This window comes from Drosophila grimshawi, unplaced genomic scaffold (genome assembly GCF_018153295.1).
Source record: "Drosophila grimshawi isolate 15287-2541.00 unplaced genomic scaffold, ASM1815329v1 contig_1369, whole genome shotgun sequence".
In the NCBI taxonomy this organism is placed as follows: domain Eukaryota; kingdom Metazoa; phylum Arthropoda; class Insecta; order Diptera; family Drosophilidae; genus Drosophila; species Drosophila grimshawi.
This window is the reverse complement of record NW_025062891.1, coordinates 6,733,121-6,761,102: the sequence shown is the minus strand read 5'-3', so window position 1 is coordinate 6,761,102 and position 27,982 is coordinate 6,733,121. Positions and strand designations below refer to the sequence as shown.

The window sequence follows — 27,982 nt, the reverse complement described above, 5'->3', positions numbered from 1 at the left end:
CCCTTATTTCTCACTGGCAGTGTTGTTAAGGAGTTGTGCATTCAATGCTATCGATGTATTCATCGATTGCGATGTTGTTGTATGGTTGAGCAGTAGCATTTTGACGTTAGTCGCTTGCGGTCACATTGTCATTCGAGTGCCGTCGTTTGCTCCAACAATAAAAAGCGTTTGGAGCCGTATGTTTTCCTATGTTGTTATACTAGAAAAAAGTGAAAAGCTCGCCTCGCTAGCAAGCCATGTAAAGACTTAAACACAATTGAAGTAATTCACGCGTTTGCTAAACACTGAGAGTTCCAAGAAGAGTGTGCAAGAGGTCAAGTGAAAAAGCCTACATTCATTGTATGTGTGTATGCAAGTGCAGCTGCTGTGTGCGTGAGTGTGTGTGTGTATGCGTGTGCATTGCGCATGTATGTGTGTTGCACTGTTCGAACACACAATTTTGGCAGCAGCAGCCGAAGACGAAACTGAAGTGCATATTATACGCAAAACTTAAATAGAAGCAGCGCCAGAGGTGAGTTAGTTATGTGTTTGTGTGTGTGTGTGTGAGTCTGTCTGCATTGAGTTTTATTTTTACCTTAACTGCACTTGTGTGAGTTGGATGCATGCATTTGTGTGTGTGTGTGTGAGTTTCTGCATGTTAATTAGCCTAATAAGCAGAAGAAGAGCAGAAAAAGTAGACGCAGCATTCGCCTAGCCAAAAATACAACATAAAAATCGATTTTCCTGAACTTGCAATTTTCCATGCCTCACTGACTCCATGGAGCAGGCAGAGCAGCAGCACCAGCAGCAGGCAGCAGCTTGGGGGAGCCGGCGTAGCCCCAACGCTGACGTCGCTGTCGCTGTCGACGTCGACGTCAACGTATGCGGCATGGAATGCGTCTAGCAAAGCGAATGCGGGGCAACATCATAAAGTATACATAAATTGAATTTCGAAACACGGAAGCGATGAGATGTGAGCTAAAAGATGAGAGATGAGAAGACTCCACACAAAACGCCCCAACAAGTTCGGTTTTTGTTGTTGTTGTCGATGATGCAAAGCACATGTGTGTGGCGTAGTGTGTGTGTGTGTTTGTGTATATGTTTGTGTGAATGGGTGCTTGTCTCACTGATTTCTTGTCCATCAACACTGAAACTTAAGGCAAATAATATAATAAGAGTTTGCTCTAGTTGAGAGTGTGCTCGACTCGCAGATACACTGCTTATAGCATTCATTCATATTTACTCTGATAGATTTTTAGTTGTGAGTAAAAGTGTCTTTTAAATTTATAAGTTCAAGGAAGGTTTTTAAAGTTCTGCTGCAAATTTCATTATTATTTTTTTCGCAGCTGTATATATAAATATCAAGTTTTGCTGCAAATATCTACAAGTCTAAATAATAATATTCATATGCAAGTTCTTTGGGTGCAAAATTAACATATTCAAATGTCTTTCAAAGCCAAAAAATTTGCCATAAACAAAGTTCAGTATCTTAACAACTTTCGATTTCTGTGCGTGCAATTGTTTGAAAATGCAAATTGTAATTAAAGTTTAATTATATAGCCCTTCAATTATGCAAAAGGCAATGGCTACAAATGTACATATGTATAATTCAATCAGATCTCTTATTATGCAAGGGGACCAAAGTCCTTGTCAAAAGCATACATTATACATGCATGTTAAATATTAGAACACTTAATTACGCCCTTGTTTACCGTATTATGGGGTATAAAAACTCGACCAGTTTTCAGTTAACAGATTTTTGCAATCACAAATGCTGTTCACAGAGCTGTCGCAGTCTCGGTCACAGTCGCAGTCGCAGTTGCAGGGCAGCTGTCACAGCAGCCCTTTATTTATTTTTTTTTGGGCATCCCTTCCCCACTCCTTTCGCTCATTCACTCAGTCAGTCAGTCAGTCACTCACTTTTGCTAGGTCTGTGTTTGTGTTTCCTCTTGCCTTGTTGTTTGTGTGTGTGTTTTGATGACGGCACTCAGCCCAAAACAGCGACGCCAGCAGCGACGGCGACGGCGACGCTGACAGCGACAGCGACGCACCCGCACTGATTTTAACCGTGTGCGTGCATGTGTGCGTGTGTGTTTGCACCAATACACGTATACAGCATTAGCAATTCTTGTTTTTGTTGTTTTTTTTTCTTTTGGCGGATGCTGTGTGCGTGGCCAAAAGGGGGATGTCCCTTGTCCCCGTGTCCCCTTGTTTGCCCTGTCCCGCAAAGTCTGGTCTGTGTCCCTTATTTGTATTTGCTTCCGCCAGGCACCCCTCAATGCGTTCGTGCGTGTGTGTGTATGTGTCTGTGCTTGTGTGAGGCAACTAAAATTCACTTTTACGACCATTTAGCATAGGTTGTGTTTTCCTACTCTCATTCGCGTTGCCATTCTCATTTCCATTCTCATTCTCCCATTCTCTCATACAGTTACACACTTCCTGGCACTCTTTCGCCCATCGTTTAGTTTTATTTGATGCGTTTTTAATCACACTGCGTCAATTTGGCCGCCCGCTTGGTGTGTTGAGGGCGTCATTTGACTTGCAGGCAGGCGCCTGCCTGGTCCCGTTACTCTCATTTTGTCTACACAGTTTGTCATCTGGACGCATTCCGATTCCGATTCACATCACCAGCTGCGTTTTATATGATTATAATTATAGGGCTGGCATTAAAGCTCTTATTCTGTACACTTTCTTTCGCTTCGTATGTTTTCCCACTTCTCCTTTTTCCACTCGACAAAGAAAAAATATAAAATAAAAATAAGTGAAGAATTTTGTGTGTGTGTGTGTTTCTGCTGACTGACTTCCTCTCTGGCATTTTGACCGTACACATTTTTCAAATATACCAGCAGACTGTGCTGCAGGCCAGTGGCTTTCATACTCTAACCTGCTCCCAAAAAGGGTAACTTGCTTGTATGTTTCAATTTTAATTTGTAACTGCAGTGCATTAAACTAAATTCATTTTAATTAATGAATGAATATTCATTTTAATAAGTATATATTCGGGCCTAGAAATTGACAGTTCTTGTGTTGTGTTGCGTTGTGTTGAATATTTATTTCACAACTTTTTGAAATAGAGCGAAAATTGTGTGTGTTTTACCAAATTAAAATGACCAGAATTTTGATAGTGAAATATTTAATTTAAAATATTCTGATCTCAAGAGCAAGAGCAATAGAAATGTTGCTCTGATATTGCTACTGCTATTAACTTTAACCCCTAAGCAGACATTACATTATATTGCAATCGCATATTTAATTTGCTCATTTTTTGCTCCTCGTAGCTGCTACCAGTAGCAATAACAAACTGAAAAACTTCGAGGCAGCGACGCATTCTCATGCAATGGTTTAATATAAAGGATAGATTGATTTTAATTTGTACACAATTAAAAATAACAGAATTATAATCGTTATATGTTTATTAGTTAGAGCATTGGCTAGCCGTTAAGATTTCGTTATTTGAATTTTTTCTTCTCCATGGACTGTTGTGGAGTACAGAAAAATACTTGTATACGGAATATATTCGTATCATGGCAGCAGCTGTTGTTCGAACCGGCAACGCATTGCCGCAGCAGCACCCATAACAAGAAAAGCAACAACAACATTGGCAACGGCTGTCGACTTCATCAACGCCTCCAAACTGTTGTTGTTCTTGCTTTTTTTGCTGTGTGTTTGTTTTTAGCATTTGTTTGGTTTTATTTTTGGAAAATACACACTTTTTTCTCGTACAAATTCAAGCAACAAATACAAAAAGAACAACAACCACAACAACAGCAGCAATAACTTCAGTTGTCATCCATTATGCATGCCAGCGAACTGTGCTCACACATTGGTGCGCCGAGTTTTGCGATTGTGTCGACAACTGTCGACGTTGCAACTTCAACGCCACACGCTGCACCCGCCACACTCCACACACTCCACACACTCCACACACTTGCCTTGGCCAAAATGGCGACCCTATATAACATATATACATAAGTTGTTGGGGCCCCACGCAATAAAAATATTTTTGTTATGACTTTGCAAATGTATCGCTTCACATAGGCTTCAAATCACATTTGCAACGCAACGGAGCAATGGCCCCCAGTATCTCCACTGGCTCCAGTTGCAAATCGCACATCGGAATTCAAGCGGTGACTTCGTGCCACGTGATTATTAATCAACTTGGCACATTAATCAAAATCCGACACTCATCGTTGGCATGAAGACCGAAAAATAATGTCATTTCAATTTTGTTGAATTTGGTAATCATTGCCTGCGGCTATCGTTATATTCTGTGGACATAGTTGGTGTTAAATGGCTCTAAAGTCTATGACAAACTTGACAAATGGGAGCCGACTGCGAAATACTCTGATTTCAGTATTACGCCAGCTATGTGAAGGTGACAAGGGAACTTCTTGAGGGGGTCAACCATTGAATAATCATTAGAGGATTTCGTAACTCAATCTTTAAAATTGCGGGAGATAAAGCCTTCTCCAATTTTTGGGCTTGACTTGGTCATTTGGTAATTATAATTTCTTACTAATTTTAGTAGGACGTAAAATAAGCTAAATTTCTTTTTGGCAGCTATAATCAGAAAGGATAAAGTAATATCCAACGGGAAGAACAGATTTAGAATATTCACTGGTCTTGAACTGTAGATTAAGAGGTAACCTAGCTAATCTAGGTGTAATTAGTAAAAGAAGAAAGAAGAATAGTCCTCAAATCACATCATAGCAGAATGTGTCGCCTTTTCCAGAAGAATTATCTCCCGCGGGAAAGATGAGTTTATGTTCCAAGTATCAAGTCTATAGCTCTAAAGGTATTGAAGAAGATAGCAGCACGGACATTGATCAAAATCAATTTATTCTTATAGCTTCGATCGCAGAGTGCAGATTAGTCTTTTAGAAGTGAGTAAACTCAATGAGTAAATGCATGAGTAAACTATTAAAACACAATGATTCACGTAGATAAGTAATTCAGTTGTGAGTACAGGGTATGGTATAGTCGATAAGTTTTGACTTGCGCATATCTAATTGTTATTATCTCAGCAACAGCTGTTGTTGTTGTAGCTGTGACACAATTTTCTCTCAGCTTTGTTTGTCTTAATTTGAAATCAAATTGAGACCAATTTGGATAGTCCCCAAAAAAAGGGGCGTGGCATGCAAGTCATGCCTAAAATAAAACAACAATGTTGTCGTCGTTGTCATCGTCACAGTCCAATTACAGCCAATTAAACGCTATCGAACATTTTGATATGGGTACATTAAGAGCTGCATCTTCATTTGCAGTTGCCGGCTTGGCTCGGTTCAATTTGTGTGTGTTGTGCGTTGTGTGTGTTGATTATTTGGTTACTTGGCGCCTGGTTGACTGCCTCGTGTGCGTGCCTCTTTGCTTGTTACGTGCCGTTGCCTCTTTTTCCAGCTTTTTCGGGTCAACACCATTTTTGGCTAACTCACATGCAGATGCCGAGTCTGAGATGCAGTTGCAGTTGCAGTCATCGCCATTCCGGCTGATTGCTCAATAAAATATCTTGGGCTCGTTACGCATTGTGAAATCGCCGGAAATTGGGTTACATATAAAAGCTACCTTTTGTTTTTGTTATCTATCTGTGGACATATCTCAAAAGTGATATCATATCTCTGTTCGGCTTTAGCTCGCACATGAATATGCATATTATTATAAGGTAGATAAAAGCCCAAAAGTCATATTTAATACCCATCATGTGCCGGGCTTTTCTTTGACTTGACGGCTGCCTGCCTTCTGTGGCAACATGGACAAAATACCTAAGCAACTAGATTCTGTTCTCTACTTCATAATTTACATTCTCAATATTTAGTTTATTTGCTTCCATTTTGGCATAAAAACAGCTTTTTACTGCAGCCACTGTACATTTCATCATGTATTCGAATATTTATGATACTTTATAGCATAGTTTCGCTGGTTTATTTAGAAAATTTGGACTGATTGATAAATGTTTGTTTGACTTGCCTTTTCTGTGTTTCCGTTGTCATTATTATGTGAGTGGCAAAGTTACTGCTTAATTTAAATAAAACATTTGCGGAATGAATAGTAAAACAATTAAATAAAATATGTATGAATGTACAGAATATTATCTCTTCGGAAAATGGATAGGCATTATACTCTACACACTGTGCAGGCAGTCAAGAATGTAAGAAATATTGATAGTGGAATCAGGTCATTGATTATTATGTGATTGTCTCACTTAAAAGAAAATTATTGAATTAAAACCATTTTGCTGACTCTCGGGGTCAGTTGTAATTCTCTTTTTATAACAATAAATTTGTTATTTAGCTATTTCCAGTAGTTTCCGCTGCTATCATCAGCAAATTTCCAGGTCAGGGTGGTTTTTTTTATTTTTTATTTATAAGTCAGAAGCAAATTTGTGTGTTTAGCTTTAAACATTTCAATATAATTTTCACACAGGCAATCTGTTCAATTATTGTTATTCTTTTTGCTGCAAAAATTCTTCGTTTCATTTTACTTGATGCTTTTAATTTGTTCTCATTAATTCGGGAAAAATATATTCAAAGTCTATAGTTCAAATTTAATGCACTCCCTGGCGACCTGCTGCCTCTCAATTTGCCATCTGTGTCAGCTTAGCGACTGCTCCTTAAATTTCAACAAGTTTTTATGCTTAAAGCTCAAAATAAATCGCATTGCTTGTCATTTATTTGTTCTTTTTTTTTTGGTTTTTGGTTTTTGGTTATTGCTGTTGTTGTGTTTTTTAATGCTTTTTAGCAAGAGAGAGAGAAACTTTTGGCTAAACTCAACAGAACCCAACTGAACTGAACTGAACAGAACTGAACTGGGGTTCTATTTTTGGTAATTGTGGCCTGCTTTCATTATATTTTCTACTTGTGCTCAGACTAATGTGCATCCCCAGCTTTTCCAGGGTCCGGTTCCAGCTCATTGACGATATAATACATTTTGGTGGGTGGGGGGTGTTGAGCGAAGGCTATTTTCAACAGCAATATTGTGGGTCAAACATGCGTTGTCATAGGGAAATAATACATATGTGTATGTACAATATGTATGTATGTATGCATGTATGTATTTCTCAACATATATTGTATATATAACAATTTTTCAATCAGGCAGCAGCGTAAACAAAATGCAAGCAACAAACAATCCATTAAAAGTTCATTGGAGACGCGCCCATTGCGGGGCATCGAATTAATTAAAGCTCCTACAGAGCAAGAAAAAGAGTGAGAGGAACACATTTAGTGTGACGCTGAGAGGGAGAGAGGGAGATGGCGAGATGGAGAGGAGTGAGTAAAGAAGGGTGAAAGCTGTACAACAAGATTGAAAGAAATTGTTTTTCATTATTTCTTGGAAAACACACATGTATGAAATATATAAGTATTTCAAGTTAAAACCGAGCATATCAGCAATTGTTCGTCCACTCAAGCACCCTGTATTATTTGTAATTAGTTTTACTTAACAAAGTCAAAAACTTTGCTGACTTGCAGAAAAACATGTTAGAATTGTTTTTAGAGAACAACAGTTTTTAGAAATGCCAAAAATAGTAAAAACATTATTAACAAAACAATTTATTCAAATATTTTCATGTGACACTTAAGCTTAACAAATAGTTAATGTAAAATCTGTAGATATTAAGTATATATTATGTTCATATTTACAGAGAAATAAAGGCCATTATTAATATTATGATAACTTTGGAAAATTGTATTGATGGCTTGAGGAATTACACATGTGAAACCTTTTTTCTCCACTAGTCTGACACACTCCACGCCACTTTCGACTATTTTACAGGGTATGCAAGAGACATAAGTCAAAATGCCGCGTAAGCCGCAGCAAGTCAACTCAAAAGTCTGTTTCTTCAGTGCGCTCTGCCAATAAGTAGGCGTAGTTTGCCCACGAACAGCTTGTTGTGTGTGTGACACTGTGTGCGTGTGCGTGTGTATATATGTATGTGTGTGTGTGTATGTGTATGTGTATGTGCGTGCGGTCATAATGAAAATAAATTTGTTTATGCGCTGACTTTGTTTGGTAGGCTAAAGAAAGAAGTTCTTTGTTGCTGCTGCTGCTGCTGCTGCTGCTGCAGTCGAAAGTTGCCTGCAAGAATCAACACTTTTGTGTCACGTAGCACATGCAACAGCAGCAGCCACATTAACTAGCACATACGCATACATCGTATACCTAGTATAAAGACATTTATACAAAATAAGAAGAAAAGATAGAAAAAACGGCACCTTTGCCGCCGCCCACTTGGAGTCGCTTAGATGTAACGCTAATTGGATGCACTTTGGCCCATTTGGCCGCATGTGGAGCAAGCTGGTCGAGGAGAGATAATGAAATGCCCGCAGCAGGCAGACAGACAGAGAGACAGTTAAACTTCCAACCAGGCAGTCAGCCAGGCAGCCAGCCAGTCATCCAGTCAGCGAATGCTGCCACATGCAGCATGCAACATCCCTGCCGAGTGCCACTCAGCACTAAATGCATGGCTAATCACATTATAGATAGCGATATGTCTTTGTGCGGCACTTGAATAGCTCTTGTGGCTCCCCAAAGCGTGGGCGAATCATCATCATCAACAGCATCGTCATCATCATCAGCATCATGATGATGTTGAGTTTTTATGGATTGGCGCCTTTTGTTCTTGGCGTATATAGTAGAGCTGTTGTATACCTTTATTAGTTTGCTTTTGTCTATTCAATTTATGAACTGAACTCTCGACTCTATTGAACTCTGCGCTCCGAGCTGAAGTTGCAGCAGGCACAGCTTCAACACACACACACACACACACACTCACATACACACATGCACAGAGAAAAAACTTGATTCTCTGTTAGTTTTTGTATGTTTTTTTTGTCTCTGTTTGTTGTCTCTGGCGACTGTTTTGCATTTGGCGTAATGCTAATTCATTTGCATGCCGACAAGAACTAAAAAACAACAACCCACAACAACTTAACTGCCTGTGTGCCTGTGTGTGTATGTGTTTGTGTGTGTATGCCTCATTCTCATTCATGCCAAAACTGCTGCCAACTTGACTGATGGCCCCGACATGCTTGGCTGCATTTTAAGTTCATCATCTATTTGTGGCATATTGCTTGCCTGCCTGCCTGCTTGTGTTCTCTGTTGTACTCCATGCTCCCAGTGCCCAGTTCTTACCCTCTGCTCTACTCCTCCTCCCCATTTACAGTACACCCCCTTTGGTTATCTATATATTTCGAGCGGTCGTCTCATTGCTATGCCAGGCAGGAGGCGGAACGAGCTGTTCAATTAATATTGTTGCCCACTTTGAAAACAAACAAATTGGCTGCAAGTGTAAGCTAAGCAGCAAGTAGTAATGCTCGAGTCGAGAGTGCTCGACTAAGAGTTGCTCTACACCCATAGAGAACCCTTACTTGCCATTTTATTCTTCCCAGTGCGCAATACAATATCGTTTTTCTGGAATATTTCCCATTTTGCCTCAGCCATTAAGCATTTACCTATTTTTATTTTTAACACGAAAAATGTGTAAAATCTGCCAAAGTCCTCCTCTTCTATGCATGCACTTTCAATGCATTAATACACAGCCCGACAATAACGATGCTATAAAAATTAAAAATGTCTTTTATGCCACATTAAAATCTGCTATATATAACATACATATATCGGTGGACTGATCTTGACTATATATTCCAGCTGTGTGTATTTTTCATGTGTGTGTTTTTTTCTCTTCTATTTTCTCAACTTGTTGCATTTATCATTAATTGGCATGGCCTGGCCTAGCCTGGCCTGTTCGGGTTTGTTCTGGCCACCAACTGGTATTTCTTTGTGCGCATTGATGTATTTAATGCCTCAATTAAGTCGTTTTCCAATTTTTATTAGTTTTCCACGCAGCCCAAGTCATTTTCCACTGCAATCGCTTGAGTATTTATTTGGGGCACATGTGCACAACTCATTCGTTGTATTCAACGCTGAACGCAGCGCTGAATGCGAAATGATTGTTTCGGTATTGGGTATTGGGTTTAAGAATTTAGTTATTCTCTGTAAATAAACGCCGCTCTTGATAAAGTCCAGTTTAAATGGAATGCTGAAATCGACACTTGTCAGACTCAACCGGTTGACTTTGTTCCGATTATGTTTATCAATGGAATTCTTTGCTATTTTCTCTTGCGACACAATCTTATCAATTATGACAAGCACCCATAAAATTCTTGCGAAATATTGCCAAGCCATTTCTATAAATGCAAGTGAAAGTCACCCAGATGGTTTGATAAATGAATCTTGAATTCAACGAATGCTAAAGGAATGTTTGCAATTGTTTTCATTCGCCTAAATTCAAAAGCTTTGCATCTGCAACAATTTAGATAAGCAAGCATGCAAAGTAAATAAATACTATACTATGATTTACTCTATTCCATATGCTATAACAATTTCCTTATCTTTTAAATATAATTGCTCAGTTTTTAAACTTTGTTGGGATTTAATGGGAACTGATCAGATCCACTTAGCTGAATAGGAGATTCACAGACAAGTTCTCTAAATTTAAATAAAAATGCATCTTTTATTTTATTCTATTTATTTCTTATCGATCAGAAATAAAGATAATAATTTCGAGTTGAAAGAAAAAAGAAAAGTTGTTTCTGTAAATCCTACCTACTCATATCTGCATCTCTTAAAAAGTCGCCCAACCACTTTCCATTTTCATGTTATTTATCTAATAAGTATACTGATCAGGCGCTAATTTTCACTCGAAAAGCAAGCAACAAAGCCGTAGAAAACAGTTGTTTATGATAATTACAGTTGGCGCTCGAGCATTTTTCAAGCCACACAAATTGAGTTGGGTGGGTCGGTGACCCAATTGGGCGTATATCTATATATCTATTCATCGTGATGATAATTAAGCATGCATTTAATTAACATCAGCATAACTTGTGCTTAATCAACGAGGCGAGACCTCTATGCTCTCCTACACGAGTCACATGCCATCACATTCATAATTCTCATAAATTTTACGTTTGCTCCTCTTTTGCAGATGACGTAAACGACAACAGCAACAACTATCGCAACAAGAGATAACAACAACGACAAAGTTGACGGCACAAAAGCGTTCACTTTTCCCCACTTTGGAATTGTATATCGCAGCGAAACGAAACTGAAGCTGAAATTGCATTCTATATATATTAGGAGTCGGGAGTCTATATAGAAGACGCCAGTTAGCATATTAGTATGAGGTCGTCTGTCTTGTCGGTGCATTGCAATCGAAGCGCAACGTTCCCAATCTTGTTGCTCTGCTTGCTGTTGGCGGCAAATGCCGAGCGGGATTTCAATGTGAACGACTCTCAGGTGAGTGGCGGGGGAGACGCATAAAAGCCTGCCGCAGAATGCGTCGCTTTGTTGTTGTTGCCACAGTAGCACAGCAGCAGCAGTAACCAACCAGCTGCTTGCCTGTCATTTGTCTGTTAATTTTGATTGATGATGCCTGACACATTTCACTTGAAAATGCCGACAATGATGGCTGAGTGGTCCGGCGATTAGATTGTGGCCACTGTTTCAACTCTTGAACTCTTGCGTTGTTCTGCATCGTTTTCTCTTTGTAGGTGCCCGTCATCGAGCCGAAAGATGCGCCCGCATACACGCAGGATCCATATGTGACGGAGCTGATGCGATGCCAGCCGACACAGTCGGAGATTCTGCTCTCGCTGCTGCTCCGGAAGCATGACTGGAGCGAGCTGAGTCTGGCCAAGCGATCGCATATTCAATCCAAATTGGCCAAGTTCTTTGCCATACCCAAGGTGCGTAACTCGATTGCGGCTAATTAACTCTCGATTCTCACACGAAACATCTTCTTCGCTTTCAGGAATTCATTACGCTGGATTCGGTGTCCAAGCGGGAGCTGGGCAACATGCATAAGATGGCCATGCGCAAGGGCGGCAAGGGTCAGAAGCATGTGGAGACCGCTAATCGTCACCTGGGACGTGCAAGCTTTATGGTAATTAGTTATATTCTTTTTCTAAAATATTCCCGATGACCTAAACTCCTTTTCTTTTTTTTTTTTGGTTTTTTGTAGATCGGCTGTGGTTCGAGTTACTTTAGCATGGGCGAACCGATAGCCAAGCAGATAGCACATCAAATCAAGGACGGCACCATTGGCGCCCTGACCGAGGAGAACTTTGGATTGTGGTTCATATGGCGCAAGGAATTGAAGAGCAGGTACACCAGTTAGCCTCCTAAGCTGCGAGTCAATTAATAGAATAATTTGTAATGTAACTTAAATCGAACAAATGTGTTTGAGTAACACCTCATAAGTGCAGCAGATTTTCATTCTAATCAGTCAATCAATTCATTTATGATTCATTTCATTAGTCAGTTTAGACTGTATATTCAATGTAGATTTGGCTGTACATTTGCAATAGTTAGCGGATGACAAACTTTCAAATTCTCTATTAAACAAATTTCATAAATGATGAATCCAAATAAACAATGGTTTGCAGGCGAATGAACTTTAAATATTTGCTATGCCAAGTGAAACGAATGATTTACATTTGTAAATACGAAAAAGTTGACAGTTGTCTTGCTGCCAGGTCTGTGTTCACTTGCTAACTCATCAGCTAAATACAATTTTAACTGTTTTCTCAAATACCTCGTCGAGATATTGACTAATTCATTCATTCATATGGCTTGCATTGCAGATCACAGAGAAAGCGACGCCAATCGGAGGGCAGCGGTGAAGAGGATGACTACGACTATGGAGACGATGACGAAGATCAGGCACCGTAAGTACTGCATACCAAAAAAAAAAAAACAACCAATATAAAAACAAATATGACAAATTTGATAATTTGTTGGTGTTGCTTGCAGAGAACAAGTTACGGAATTGCCCCCATCGCATGCTCATCGTCATCATCATGGCGCGGTGAGTGTTGAAGTTCAATTTGGATATTGTCATGTCTTCGAACTGGTTTTATTTACCTTTATTGATTTCTGTGGTGTTTCCGATTACCTGAGTTCTTAACTGTTGTTGTCTATACGGCCAAACAGTTCTTTATGTATTATGATTAATAGACAGACCAATACTACGTATAAGTACACACTATGTTATCATTTACGGAAGATCATAATTATGTTTGTTACTGCACTTTGTTGATAACTGCAAAAGACACAAAAACACAACAATCCACCAGCCACAAACTACTCACATATCTATATATCTACATATATATATATGTATATATATACATCAGATATATATATATATATACTTAATCATTGAATTTTGATGAAACGGTTCTTTAACATTGTGTATATGTAATTCATCATATGGTGTTCTCGTCTTTTCTCTCTCTCTCTCTCTCTTTCTTTTTGTCATTTACATTCTCTCAAACTCTCTCTTTCTGTCTCGCTGTGCTCATTTACTTACTGTTACTACCATTGCAATATGAATGTTAATTATTCATTAACTAACAACAACAACAACGAAAACAACAACAACGAAAACTAAAACTACAACTACAATTACATCTACAACTACAACTAAAACTACAACAACTACTACAACTACAACTACAACTACAACTACAACTACAACTACAACTACAACTACAACTACAACTACAACTACAACAAAAAAAACTACTACTAAAACTACAACTACAATTACAACTACAACTACAACTACAATTACAACTACTACTACAACTACAACTACTGCAACAAAAACAACTACAACTACAACTACAACTACAACTACAACTACAACTACAACTACAACAAAAACAACTACAACTAAAACTACAACAACTACTACAACTACAACTACAACTACAACTACAACTACAACTACAACAAAAAAAACTACAACTACAACTACAACTACAACTACAACTACAACTACAACAAAAAAAACTACTACTAAAACTACAACTACAATTACAACTACAACTACAACTACAATTACAACTACTACTACAACTACAACTACAACTACAACTACAACTACAATTACAACTACAACTACAACTACATCTACAACTACAACTAAAACTACAACAACTACTACAACTACAACTACAACTACAATTACAACTACAACTACAACTACAACTACAACTACAACTACAACTACAACTACAACTACAACTACAACTACAACTACAACTACAACTACAACTACAACTACAACTACAACTACAACTACAACTACAACTACAACTACAACTACAACTACAACTACAACTACAACTACAACTACAACTACAACTACAACTACAACTACAACTACAACTACAACTACAACTACAACTACAACTACAACTACAACAAAAAAAACTACTACTAAAACTACAACTACAACTACAACTACAACTACAACAAAAAAAACTACTACTAAAACTACAACTACAATTACAACTACAACTACAACTACAACTACAATTACAACTACAACTACAACTACAACTACAACTACAACTACAACTACAACTACAATTACAACTACAACTACAACTACATCTACAACTACAACTAAAACTACAACAACTACTACAACTACAACTACAACTACAATTACAACTACAACTACAACTACAACTACAACTACAACTACAACTACAACTACAACTACAACTACAACTACAACAAAAAAAACTACTACTAAAACTACAACTACAATTACAACTACAACTACAACTACAACTACAATTACAACTACAACTACAACTACAACTACAACTACAATTACAACTACAACTACAACTACATCTACAACTACAACTAAAACTACAACAACTACTACAACTACAACTACAACTACAATTACAACTACAACTACAACTACAACTACAACTACAACTACAACTACAACTACAACAAAAAAAACTACTACTAAAACTACAACTACAATTACAACTACAACTACAACTACAACTACAATTACAACTACAACTACAACTACAACTACAACTACAACTACAATTACAACTACAACTACAACTACATCTACAACTACAACTAAAACTACAACAACTACTACAACTACAACTACAACTACAATTACAACTACTACTACAACTACAACTACAACAACAAATACAACTACAACTACAACTACAACTACAACAACTACTACAACTACAACTACAACTACAACTACAACTACAACTACAACAAAAAAAACTACAACTACAACTACAACTACAACTACAACTACAACTACAACAAAAAAAACTACTACTAAAACTACAACTACAATTACAACTACAACTACAACTACAATTACAACTACTACTACAACTACAACTACAACTACAACTACAACTACAACAAAAACAACTACAATTACAACTACAACAAAAAAAACTACAACTACAACTACAATTACAACTACAATTTATCTAAAAAAAAAATTAAAAATAAATATAAACAAACCAGTCGGAACACACGGAGATTGTGGGCATGGCCACGTCGACTTCCTCATCTGCCTCGCCAGCTGTCAAATTGGAAGAGGAGGAGATTGAGGAGAGCGTCTCCAAATTGGAGTCTGTCATTAGCAAGACGATTGAGAATACGAAGAACATCAAGGAGCTGCCCGTGCTCAATGTGGACGACGTTGAGGTTGACGACGTTGACGATGTTGAGCTGCAGCAGCTGAGCGTTCCCTCCGCTCTAGCAATTGAGGATAGCGAAAATGAGCTTGGCAATGAGCTGGAACTCAAAACGAGCCAAGAGAAGCAGCTGGAACTGGAACAGCAGCAGATGATAACCACTACAACAGCAGCTGCGCCTGGCAGCAGCAGCAGCAGCAGCCCCATAATTGCAACGGTAAACGTCGCTTCCACAGACCTACAAGATGCTGTCAACAACAATAACCACAACAACAACAACAACAACCAGGTTGACTCTGCGGCCGTCGCTGTTGATGTAGCTGAGCACGCTGCTGCAACGAGCACCTCACAAACGACCACTAACCACAACAACAACAACAACAGCAACAATAATAATAATATTACACCTGCTACACCAGGCACACCACCTCTGCCAGCCCAAACTGTGTCTGTGTCATTTTCACCATACGATGCCAACTCCACTGTCTACCATCCATACTCATCCTCATCCTCATCTCCATCCTCATCCCCAACCGCATCTGCAATCGAAACTGTCGAAACGTCTACAGCCGCCAGCAGCAGCAACAGTAATTCTGTTGCCTTTAGCACCACATTCTCAGCCTCAACCCCGAGCGTTCCCTTCATCATTAGCGGCTCAAGCACACCGAGTGGTGCTATAGACTCTGATATGGCTAATACTCTCACTGTAACAGCAACTACAACAACAGCAACAGCAGCAGCAGCAGCAACAACTTCATTATTATCATCATCTGCATCCGCATCCGCAACATCTTCATCAACATCATCATCACCCCCACCAACAACTACAACAAATGCAACCATGCCAACAACAACAACAGCAACAGCAACAACAACTACAACTACAACAACAACACAATCACAAACGCCAAAGGTAATGTCGCTTTTGTGTGTCTGTGTGTGTGCCTGTGTGTGCCTGTGTGTGTGTGTGTGTGTGTGTGCGTCTGTATCTGAGTGTGTGTGTCTGTGTGTGTATCTCCTTATATGTCTCTTGTTGTGCGACAATTGTAACTGTTGTTTAGCCATTTATGTGTTTGTGTCTGTTTGTTTGTCTCCTGTTGTCGCCGACCACCACACATCCGCCCACAACCCACAACCACCCACTGTCAGTCAGCTAAACTAAAGTTTAGACAGATAAATGTGCTATATATGTAATATGTATATACTCTATACTCGATTCTAGTGTTTGTGCTGTGTATACTGTATATATGTACATTGTTGTATAATCGTTATAATCGTATGTTGTACAACTTTGCCACAGATAATAACAATAACTACAAATATGACGAAGCAGTAAACTGAATATGTTAAGGATTTAGCTTTAGAATGAGTCGTTGTTCATTATGAATACTATGAATAACTATATTCTATTGATATATATTTAACCGACTGTGTATAAATTAGCGTGTATAAATTCTTGCTTAGATATATTTAGATCATTTTATTTAATTGTAATATATATTTGTTGCTTTCAATATTCATTTATTCTTAAGGGTAACGGCTAAGTTTTTACAAGATTTCGGTAAATTTGGTGTTTCAAAGTCACTATGACTCCTAACTCTACTAACTTTTTGCACTATAACCCCACCAATGGAATCACAATTAAATCATATTTATGCAGACATCCCAAAGAGTTTGTTATCTTAGGGAGAAGAGTATTTATTTCATAAAAATATATATAATTCTTAAATATTTTCCCAATATATTTTCCATAACAGGTAACTTGAAACTTACCCCAAGAACCAGATTTAAGCGCTTTTAACGCATAACTAGAGTTAGTTTAGGAACAAAGGATAAGTGTTTCTAGAAGCAAACCCATTTCGTAATAGGAAACTTGAAACTCCCTTTAAGATTTTTCCCCATAGAGAGAATCAGATTTTCTTATTATTAGCCACTTTTGGATTTGTACTACTCCTGTTGATTCTGCGTTTTATTTCTCAATGACCTTTTCGCCATGTTTATCTTACCAATTTTTGTTTTGCAATTGCCCAAAAAAATATGGCAAATTTGTAAATGAAATGCAAACTGCAGACAAATGCAAATGAGAACGAGCCCGCGAGCACCTGGCCGCCAACGACGGACGTGGCAGATGCCGATGTGGCAGCTACACTGCGTCCAACGCTGGCCGAGATCGAGCTCTTGGTCGAGTCGACGACGGCGACGACGACGACAGCTTCGCACGCGCACAGCACGCTCTCGGTTAGCTTTAAGGTGAACTACTTACTTGCTGCACCCACTCACACACTCTGTTGTATGCAACATATAATACATATATATTTTATTAAGCTGCACCAGAACCCACCCCGATTCCGACCGCCCTCCGCCCTCGCCCCCGCCCCCAATCTTCCCAGCCCAGGCAATTTGAGTCCCGCAAGCAGCCAACTAGTTAAGCCAATTAAGGGATTTCAACGTTTGCACTTATCCTTTTGAAATGGGATGCCAATCAGCGCTGATTAGCAGCGCATTCTCCTCGCATGTCCTTTCGTATTGCATGTAATATTTCTACTCTTTATATAGATATTTTTATATAAATAAATATGTGTCTCTTAGCTAAGTATATATCTCTATACCTGTTTATCTGTATATCTGTATCTGTATCTGTATTTGTGTGTGGCACGCACCCACTAACAACTCTCTGCCTGCCCCCGTAGCTCTCAACACTATTCAAGCATGACACTTAAAGAGAAGAAATGAAATCGCGTCACTTCAATTAGCCAGTTCATATGTCATTTAACGAGTTCTCTGTAATTCCCAGCAGGCAGGGGATGCTGTCGACGCCCTCGAAGTCGCCAGCAATAGCAGCGTGTCCCCCAATCTAGCCGGCAACAACGAGGTACAATTAGTCAGTTAGCGTATTCATAAAATTCCACAAAACTACATAATTGCTAACCATTTTATAGTTGGCTACGCCCACGACCACGATCAGACAGCCACAGCTGGAGGTGAGCAGCACGACGGACGCCTCCACGGATTATGTGGAGCCGCGCGGGGAGAACAGTGTGCCCATCATTAAAATGCGTTTGCAAAAGCTGGCTGTGCCGTCGGGCAAAGCGTTCAGGTTTGTGGTGCCCGCTGAAACCTTTTTCGATGCCGAGGATCAAACCAATCTGCGACTGGAGCTAACCGACAAGGACGGCTACGAGCTGAAGCCCTCGTCCTGGGTGCAATTCAATGCGGATAAGCGGGAGCTCTATGGCTTGTAAGCTAATGACAATGAAACAAACTGTGCAGTGCTATTCTATTTTTAGGAACGCAATGCTAATTAAATGTTTTCCCTTTTTTAGACCACTGGATGATGCTGTTTCCCGCTGGCAGTATCGCCTCTCGGCAACCGATTCTGGTAATGCCACCGTTACAGAGACAGTGGAGATTATCGTGCAGCAGCATCGGGCGTTGCGTACCTTCAATCATGAGATCAGCATCGCGGTCCGTATCAATGAGAAGCTCGGCCACAACATCGACTGGCAGCTGAAGCTGATCAGGGCTGTGGCGCACACGCTCGAGGATAACAGCAGCTCGGCGCTGGTGGTGCGCGAGATACGACAGACGGCGCAGGAGCCACAAAGTGCCAGTTTTGTATACTACAATGAGACACTGCCCACCAGCGACTGCCCGGAAACGGAGCTCAATCAGCTGGTGCAACGTTTGGATACGAAGCGTTTGACGGACTTATTGCAGCCGCTGCTCAGCGTCAAGTCTATAACGGGTCAGCTGATTGGTGCCTGCCAAAACACAGAGCTGGCCAAAATAAAGCCAACAACGCACATGGCCAAGAACTTGCCGCCGATGCCGCGCAATCAGGTGGATCGTGTGAATGCCTCGGTGGGTCAACTGTTGGTCTACAAGGTGCCCAGCGATACCTTCTACGATCCCAATGATAATGAGCTCACGCTCACGCTAAAGACGAAGGAGCACAAGGAGCTCAGCACCCGCCACTGGCTGCAGTTCGACTCGAAGAATCAGGAATTCTATGGAGTGCCTAAGAGCGGCGACATTGGCACCGAGGAGTATCTGCTCATAGCCGAAGACAGTGGCGGCCTCAGTGCCAACGATGCACTGGTCGTCGTTGTCACACACACACCCAAAAAGGAATATGCCATACTGTACAAGGCCTATTTGGCCATACGCCACGAGAACTTCAATGCGGAGCTGCAGCGTAAATTTCTGGAGCGTATTGCTCAGCTGCACGGCGATGCTAACACAAATCATATTGTGGTGCGCTCGATAACCACACACCACGACTCGGACGGCACAATTGTCAACTTTTACAATGCTTCATTGTACAAGTCGCACAATCGTTGTCCCGACAAGGAGATGGCTGCCACACGTAATGTCTACCTGAGCAGCGACATGATGCCCAGTCCCAGCGTGAAGAAAGCCCTGGGTCCGGAACTAAATCTGACGAACTTTACTGTAGTGCCCTCAGGCACCTGTCATCGTAAGTGGGCCAACAGATGCGCAGCATCTTAGATTCCATTCTCCAAACCTCTCCTATTTTGTCCACTTTTAGATGCGGAGAATAGTGACATTAGTCAGCACGAGTATATACCACCGCGACCCAAGGATCCGAGCTCGAAGCCAACGTTTCCCGATGAGTATTTGGCCACGTTTATACTGCCCGCTGTCATTATTTTGGTCATGATATTGCTGGCCTCAATTATCGCCTGCTGTTTGCATCGACGCCGTCACAAGAGCGGCAAAATGGAGCTGGGTAAGTTAATTAATTAGTTAATTCCATTGCGGAGAGCAAAGCAAATGACAACTTTAACAACTTCCAACCGCAGGCGATGAGGAGGAGCGTAAATCGTTCCGCACCAAGGGCATACCGGTAATCTTTCAGGATGAGTTTGAGGAGAAGCCCGAAATAGGCAATAAAAGTCCCGTTATACTCAAGGATGAGAAGCCGCCGTTGTTGCCGCCCTCGTACAACACCTCCAACATGAATGGTGACAACGATGTGGATGAGTATGTGCCACCGCCGGCAGTGGTGCTCGGTGGACGCGAGGTGCGAGGGAAATCACCGGCAACGCCCTCTTATCGCAAGCCACCGCCATATGTATCGCCATAAATGTGTCAACAGCAGCAGCAGCAGCAGCAGCAACTACAATAACAGCAGCAACAACAACAATAATCACAACTAATCAATTCTTAACGAAGACAAAAGGAAAAACAAAAAAACAAAAAAAAATTACAAATACAATTTACAATCTTAATCTAACAAATCTTTCGCACCCTCAACTCTATTGTTAATTCTATGAAATTGAATTTTGAATTGAGGTGCAAGTCGACCGCCCCGCCCACATTATGATAATATTTATGTAACTGTATTAAGAACTGTAAAACAATCAATTAACGATTTCAATATGCGACTTGGCTAACAACTTAAGCTAAAACCTAACACTAGAAAACACACACACACAAACACTATGCTGCATATTATTTATCTAGTATGTACCTTAACTTATATACATATGTATACACACACACACACACTCACAAACAGAAACACACACACTTTAATAAGCAAGCGTAAGAGCTTAAAACACACACAAAAACACACAAAGAACCGTTTATAGAATAGCATTTAATAGACGTTGAACGCGGCTAGCCGCTGTTTCCAAATGCCCTTTGCCTAGGCCTGACTTGTTTGTATCTTAACTCGATTGTAGTAAGGCATGTGTTCATTATGCAGCCAATAGACTTTCAGCTTAAGCATTTTAAGCCGAATTGTTTATATCTTTGGCCAGTGCCGTCCGATGTGCAGCAATAGCTCATAAAATTCCATTGCTAAAATTGGCCGCTGCCCATCAAATTCAATTTTTGGCCAACATTCTAGCCACATTGTTGCGTGTGCTTGCAATTGTTGGCACTATGCTGTAGTCTAGTATTATATCATATCATTTGGAACATTTCTATGGCTATGCCCCAAAACTTGTAGTCACTTGAGCAGGGGGCATATCGCTTCAATTGAGTTTTGCATTTAGGTTTTAAGAATCAAACATTATTGATAATGCTTTTTGTTTAATTACGCTATACTCAATACAGCTGCCAATTGAATAGTGAGTGAGTGCACTCACCACTCACACTTACAGACTACAAATCAAAATAATAGTACATATTCCGAATTCCTATAGTTGCCCCACAAGTGCTTCCTCCATACCACCAAATCATATCCAAAATGTAATGAATTACACACACACACACACACACACACACACACACACATACACACATACTCATCCACCCACACACAAAGAACACACACTAAGTATATCAAATCATTACTTAAAGTAGCCTCCTTAGTTATTAATTGATTTTACAAGCCCTATATGATTAGAATATATACACATATTTATATATATACTTAAACTTAAACCTTCTTGAAAAACGAACCACTTGAATTGTACTAAACAAAAAACAAAAAACAAAAAACAAAACTGCATACTTTAACTGTGTAGTGAGTATGTCCATTGATTTTATATATGAGACCGTCATCTATGTAAGTTAGAGCAATATTTTCTATGGAAAACTGAAAAATTAACAAATTACTTAATGAATGCAAATGAAAAATGAAAGTTATAAAAAGAAAAAAAGAAAAAAAAGACCGCAATGCGGCGTAAGGCCTATTATATTAAGCATATAGCATATGTACGATTATGTGTACTAATTTGAGTAAATTGTATTAGCTCATTAAGCGTAAAATATTTACACTGTATTTTGTAACAAAAACAACAACAAGAACAACAACACACAACCACACACACAAGAATAACGGTATCAGTTTATTTTGAATAAAAAATGCCAAAGATACATATTTTTCTTCATTTTATTTATAATTCAAATTAAAATCCAATTGACCACGCTTATGCAGTGCACAATTTGTGAGACTTGACCTGATTTCTTGTAAGAAATGGAAGCTGCAAAATTACAAGTCCATGAATTGGATATTTGTTGTAACGATATAATAGTTGACAGAGTTAGTTGATTATTTTTCAGCAGCCTTCAAAGTTCTTATTTAAATTGTCACGTTGAGTATTTCGTTACATCCACTGATACACACAAACACAAATCTAAGTAAGTACACAAAACAAATAAATAAATACACAAATAGTTTTGAAATTACCCAAAACTGTAGCATAGAGAACTAAACTATAATTAATGTAAAGCAATACAATAATAATTGTGCGCATATGAAAAGAAAATAATTGGATAGCAAATAGATTGTGGAATAATTATTTGGCAACTAACCGCTGTCCCCGACCCGTCTAAATAATTATGTGTAATTGTTAAGGAACGCAACACAAAGTCAATAACAAGAATAAACAAGAATAATAATTAAATAAAATATTTGCAAATTGTGGCAATATAAAACTAACACAGATACACAAACAATTCACATACACAGAAATACACAGACAGCTACAAATATATATATATATAAAAATTACTAATAAACATTTATATATATTTTGATATAAAACAAATCGCGTTTGATTCAGTTTTTTAATTGCCATAACGAATTGGAATTCTTGTTCTAATTTTGCTAATGAATGTGGATATTCAATTTATTAAAATACCAGCAGCTCAAGCAAATTATGGAATCAAATCAAAAAGCATAACACATAATGAAGTAATATAAAATTTTGTTAGCTGCTCTCTCCCCCCTCTCTCTCTCTCTCACACACCTGCTAATAAAGTCGTGAGAGTCACCCTGCCCCCAAGGTCCTGGCTGCTATCCTGGAGTCCTGAAGTCCTAGAGTGTGTATGCTATTGATTCGGTTACTTTGACAACCAATATTAGTTGCCCGGATCCTGGATGCTGTTTGCTTACGTATACCCATAACACACACACACACACACATCTATATATATACATATATATTTATATATATATATTTATATATCCAAACACTTCGTTGGCTTCGCTGACGCCAAGCGTAATAGCAACAAAAATAACAACAACTACATTTGCCCTGTCTGTCACTCAATTCAGTTGGGCTCGGGTGCCGAGTGGAAGGGAAGGAAGGGTGGGGGGCAGCGGCAGCGGCAGCTGCTTGCCACTTCAATCTGTTGTTATTGTTGCTCGTGTCGTTATTATTATTATTATTATGTAATGCAGTCATTTAATTGGTAACAAATTGTATTGTTTGGCTTGTCATTTCTTTGCCAGTTGCTTTTGTACGCTTTTATGACTTTTCCAGGAAACCAAACATAAGCATTCAACAAAAGACAACAAAAACAAAAACAACACCACATCGCATACCTGACGCATGTATCCATGTGGCATCCACATACATACATATGTAAATGTATCGTATACGCTTTTCAGCATGTTGTTACATTTAATGCAGCCCCCAAGCTGTGCTCCGCTTGGGTTTCTACTTACATACATACATAAGTGTGTAGGAGGAGCAGGATTCAAACATAGGTCCAGGTCCCTTATGACAGACAAAGTAAAAGTTTTCTATGGCCAGTTGTTTGCATCGGATGTAGTTTTGCTAACTGCAAAGGTTTTGCCTTTGACTGCAATACGCTTATGAGGCTGCAATTAAAAAGTCACCAACTATTTAGAGCCAAATAGTGCAAACAAGGCAACAGGATGCCAACCAATTTAAATCAGCAATTTGTCTGGCAATATGCATGGAATTTGATGATGTTAAAAAAAGGACATTAACTAATAAGCGAGAAGCGAAAAGCTTGAAGAGAACTTACGACAGTGATGAGATTAAAGGTATTAAAAGTGTTGAAAGATTGAAAATGTGACAAGAAATCAATTATGGGTGTAACAAGATAAACGACAAGCATCAGAGGAGCGAAAAAAATGCATATCTGAAAAGCAATAAGTGAAGCATAAAGTGTTATCAAAAACGATAAGGCAAGTGCTAAGGAAAGCAGGCAGTTAAAAAAGAATCGCTTAAGCAGAGCAACAAGAATGCAACAGAGAAGCGATAATAGAAAACAAACAAGTCATAAAAAAATATGAGTTGATGAGAGAAGGACATGCACAGGGCTTAAAGCAGAAGGAAATTAAGACTATGTTCTTGATTCGCAAATTGGTTTTTCCTGCATGCCTCGATAATTGTAATGATTCTCATACTTTTAATCGGTTCAATTTTCATGAAGACTCTAAATGTCTAACTCAAATTCTTTTGAAGTTCAGCTTTTTAGGAAGTGGTCATAGGAGTTTGTGTATTTGGTAGACAAAATTAATTACATTGTTTAACCCGGTGACAGGCATTTCATCAGACTTATCTAGGCCAATGCGAATTCGTCCTTATGTCCTTATGTTATTAAGTATTTGTATGTGTATACATAGTTCATACAAGTGTAGAAAGGCTTTGGCAGTCGACTTGTTGCCTTTTATCATTGTGTAACAGCTGCTGTCAGTGTCCTTTTACTTATGCTTATCCTGTCGTTGCCATAACACTCATTATCGCCATCCTGGCCCCATTATACAATGAATGCCATTTACTGAACATTTTCCCAATTTTGCGTATCAAGTTACCAAACAACAAGCGTGGCGAGCGTATAATTAACTTACTGTCTTACTAACCATCCTGTGGTATGCACTCCTCTGAAGCTAAACTTTCAATGGAGATAAATACTTTGGAGTCAAAGTACACTTTCCTATGGATACACACACACACACACACACACACACATTTAAACACAAATATAAGTGCTAAAATTGTATCATAATTTAGTTGGAGCGCGTGCTGTAGCAGCAAATGAAAATCTCTTTTATACAATTGAGTCCAGTCCTTTCACATCTTTGGGTTCAGCTTTCCATCGTCCTGTCTTCCTGTCGTCCACTCTACTGTCTGCTGTCTGCTGTCTGCTTGCTCTATGAATGCTTACTAAAGCTCACCTCGCACCTCGACGCAAATGTGATTTCAGCTTTTGTCCTTTTTGAAAACATTTATAGTAAAAAACGGGGCAATTTTCGTTCGCTGGACATTGTTTTTGCCAAGTGAGCATCAGACAGGTAGTCAGAACGTATCCAAACCCCGAGCTGGAGAGCTCAACCGTTCGCCACGCCTATTTCAATTGTTTTTACTGTCACAACAGCAGAGAACCTCAAACTATTTGCAACACAATATAACAGAACTGAAATGCTCTGCAGCTGGCTTTAACCACTGGCACCCTACAAAATGAATAAATGAATGTATTTGATTTTTAAACTACCATTTTTTGTATGCATTTTGCTCTTATTTTGACACGCCCATTGAGCTAGCTGCTGGTCTTTTATGAAGCAATCTAATCGAATACATTTTACACTACAATATAATATTATGCATCTGAGATAATCATGCAAGCTAAGAGATTCGCTGAGCGACAGGAATAAATAAATGCAGCAATCGTTGTTATGCATTAAAATATATTAGATTGTGTAGCTAAACTATCTTTTATAAAAGAGGTTGTTTGAGATGTTTATATAGCTCCATTAGCCTTAAAGCCTTATGTTTTGTTTTGTTTTTTTTATATTTATTTAAGCTTGCAATAAACTTGAGCTGTCAGAAAATGGCTATAACTCTTGAATCGTACAGCTGCTGTCAGAATCAATGCTAAGCAGTATCATTCTGAGATGGGTCTTAGCTGAACTTGAACTGCTTATGATAGCGACCTTAGATCCTAAGCGGTTTATTTAATTCCTCATAATTGAAACAGTTCTAAAGTCGGTGCGCCCCACTTAAGCCCTGTATCATATCTGACTTAAAACCAGTTTCTAATTTATGCCGTGCTAAATAATAATCGTATCGTGATTTAAGACCAGTTAAGTAATTTCTTGAAGCCCTAAAGCTCTCCGGTTTATTCAATAATATGGTGAATGCTTATTGCCAAAGCACAGCCTGCATCTCAAAAGTATCAATAAAAGGATTCGGGGATAAGCATGGTATTTTCATTAGAGTGTATCTAAATGCGAGCTATCAAATAGATATGCAGATGCTCTCGAACTCCAGCGAAACATTCATTTGAAGCACGTTCGCTGCGCTCTTTGCACTGTGCTCTGGCAGTGAAAAGGTAAACAGTGTATCACATTGGGGGTCTAGGATTCTAGGATTCTAGGATTCCAACCGCCAGGAGCAATTCAGGAATCAGGATATCAAGCGGCAGTCGGTAGGTGTGACTATATGGGGGCAAATTGAGATTAATAACAAAAACCAAACGAAAACCTGTAACGTGACAAATGCCCCAGCATAGATGGACCGAGAGAGGAGGCGAGAGGTGGTCGACAGAAGGCCACGAGGACAGAAGGACAAATACATCAGGAGCAGAAGCAGAACCAGAAGCAGAAGCAAAAGCAGAGAGTCGAAAGTAGAAAGCAGAAGAAATAAATGCTGAAGGAGAGACTCGGTTTGGGGTTATTAGATTGAAATAAAATATTTGAATTGCTTGGCAAGGACTAAATGCAAAAGCCAATGATTTGTAAGCATGGACACGGACACGGACACAAACGTGGACGATGGACATGGACAAGGACCTGCTCATTGTACATATGTACATTTAAGTTTCCATTCAATTGAGCAGGAGGCGAAATCGTTCAAAATGCCAGCCAAAACTGAAGCAGCAGAAGGAGACGGCGCATCTCAATTATATGCGTTCAAGGGTAGCTGGGTATAAATCCAAGACCAAAACAGAGCGCCCACAGATCCAGACCGTAGAAGCAAAAAAAAAAAGACGTAAAAGAAATAGGGAACAATAGACAACATTGGCAACCTGCTGCGCGTTGAGCTAATGCCGCAGCTCAGACAAACAAAACTTGCCCCACGCACAATTCTTGCTTTGTACTCAATTGAAAGAAAGAGAAATAAAATTGTTGTTATTGTCACAGGCGGGGGGATTGAGATTGACACTGGCTGCACACTCTATTATTGGGCTAAAGGGGGGTGGGATCAGGGGGAACAGGCAGCCTGATGGAGGATTGGTTGGTTGGTTGGTTTGGTGTTGGCTTTGGGTAAATTGCTTTTATTGCATACGTTTCGTGTCGCCATTTGAATTGCACTTAATTTCAATCAGGCGCCCGCTGCTAAGCCACTTCAGCTAATTGTTTGGCTTTTGAGGGTAGACCCGCCCCCAAAGGGAGAAGATGCCATGCCAAGGATTCAGCTAGAGTCTAATTTGTAAATGCTCTGCGTGCGCTCAGGTTGCTCCTAGCTGCTAGCTGCTAGGTAACAGTTATTAGAGCAGCTGGCGCAACATCTTCACTGGCAGCGACTTAACTTGGCTTTAAAATCAACTCAAGTGTACTTTGACTTTGACTTGGCTTGGCTGCCTTGACTGACTGCCTCGTCTCTGCCTCATCTGTGGGCTGGGCGTGTGCTCTGCCGCCCACAAATTAATTGTAGTGACGCTATGCGTGTTATTCGAATTGGCTGGCACTTAATAATTTCCGTGGAAGTATATCATTAGCCGTG

The 27,982-nt window shown here is 39.4% G+C and overlaps 1 protein-coding gene and 1 long non-coding RNA gene across 4 annotated transcripts; one reads left to right on the top strand and one right to left on the bottom strand.

The window, feature by feature from the left end:
- The first annotated feature begins 91 nt into the window (after nt 1-91).
- On the top strand, nt 92-22,003 carry LOC6561047. Of its 3 annotated transcripts, XM_032735338.1 has the most exons (13): nt 114-511; nt 10,961-11,271; nt 11,526-11,720; nt 11,786-11,917; nt 11,996-12,138; nt 12,618-12,701; nt 12,787-12,841; nt 15,355-16,440; nt 18,325-18,399; nt 18,467-18,765; nt 18,851-20,004; nt 20,077-20,277; nt 20,351-22,003. In XM_032735338.1, the coding sequence occupies exons 2-13, from the start codon at nt 11,155-11,157 to the stop codon at nt 20,632-20,634; spliced, it is 3,825 nt and encodes a 1,274-aa protein (XP_032591229.1). In that variant the 5' UTR covers nt 114-511; nt 10,961-11,154; the 3' UTR covers nt 20,635-22,003. The 3 variants fall into 3 exon arrangements, with proteins under 3 accessions (XP_032591231.1, XP_032591230.1, XP_032591229.1); XM_032735340.1 differs by lacking the exon at nt 15,355-16,440 and having other exon boundaries at nt 92-511; XM_032735339.1 differs by lacking the exon at nt 15,355-16,440 and having other exon boundaries at nt 95-511; nt 18,322-18,399.
- On the bottom strand, nt 9,258-9,978 carry LOC116805119. Its single transcript, XR_004365039.2, has 2 exons — nt 9,589-9,978; nt 9,258-9,531 (listed from the first exon to the last, which is right to left on the bottom strand). It is a non-coding gene; the product is annotated as an uncharacterized LOC116805119 (long non-coding RNA).
- Nucleotides 22,004-27,982: the final 5,979 nt, after the last annotated feature.

What these genes read in the sequence shown, in the direction of transcription:
- LOC6561047 (XM_032735338.1), top strand. Translation starts at nt 11,155, where the DNA reads ATGAGGTCGTCTGTCTTGTCGGTGCATTGCAATCGAAGCGCAACGTTC. An exon ending in ATCTAGCCGGCAACAACGAG is followed by an intron (nt 18,400 to 18,466) that starts GTACAATTAGTC and finishes ACCATTTTATAG; the next exon opens with TTGGCTACGCCCACGACCAC. An exon ending in GAGCGGCAAAATGGAGCTGG is followed by an intron (nt 20,278 to 20,350) that starts GTAAGTTAATTA and finishes TTCCAACCGCAG; the next exon opens with GCGATGAGGAGGAGCGTAAA.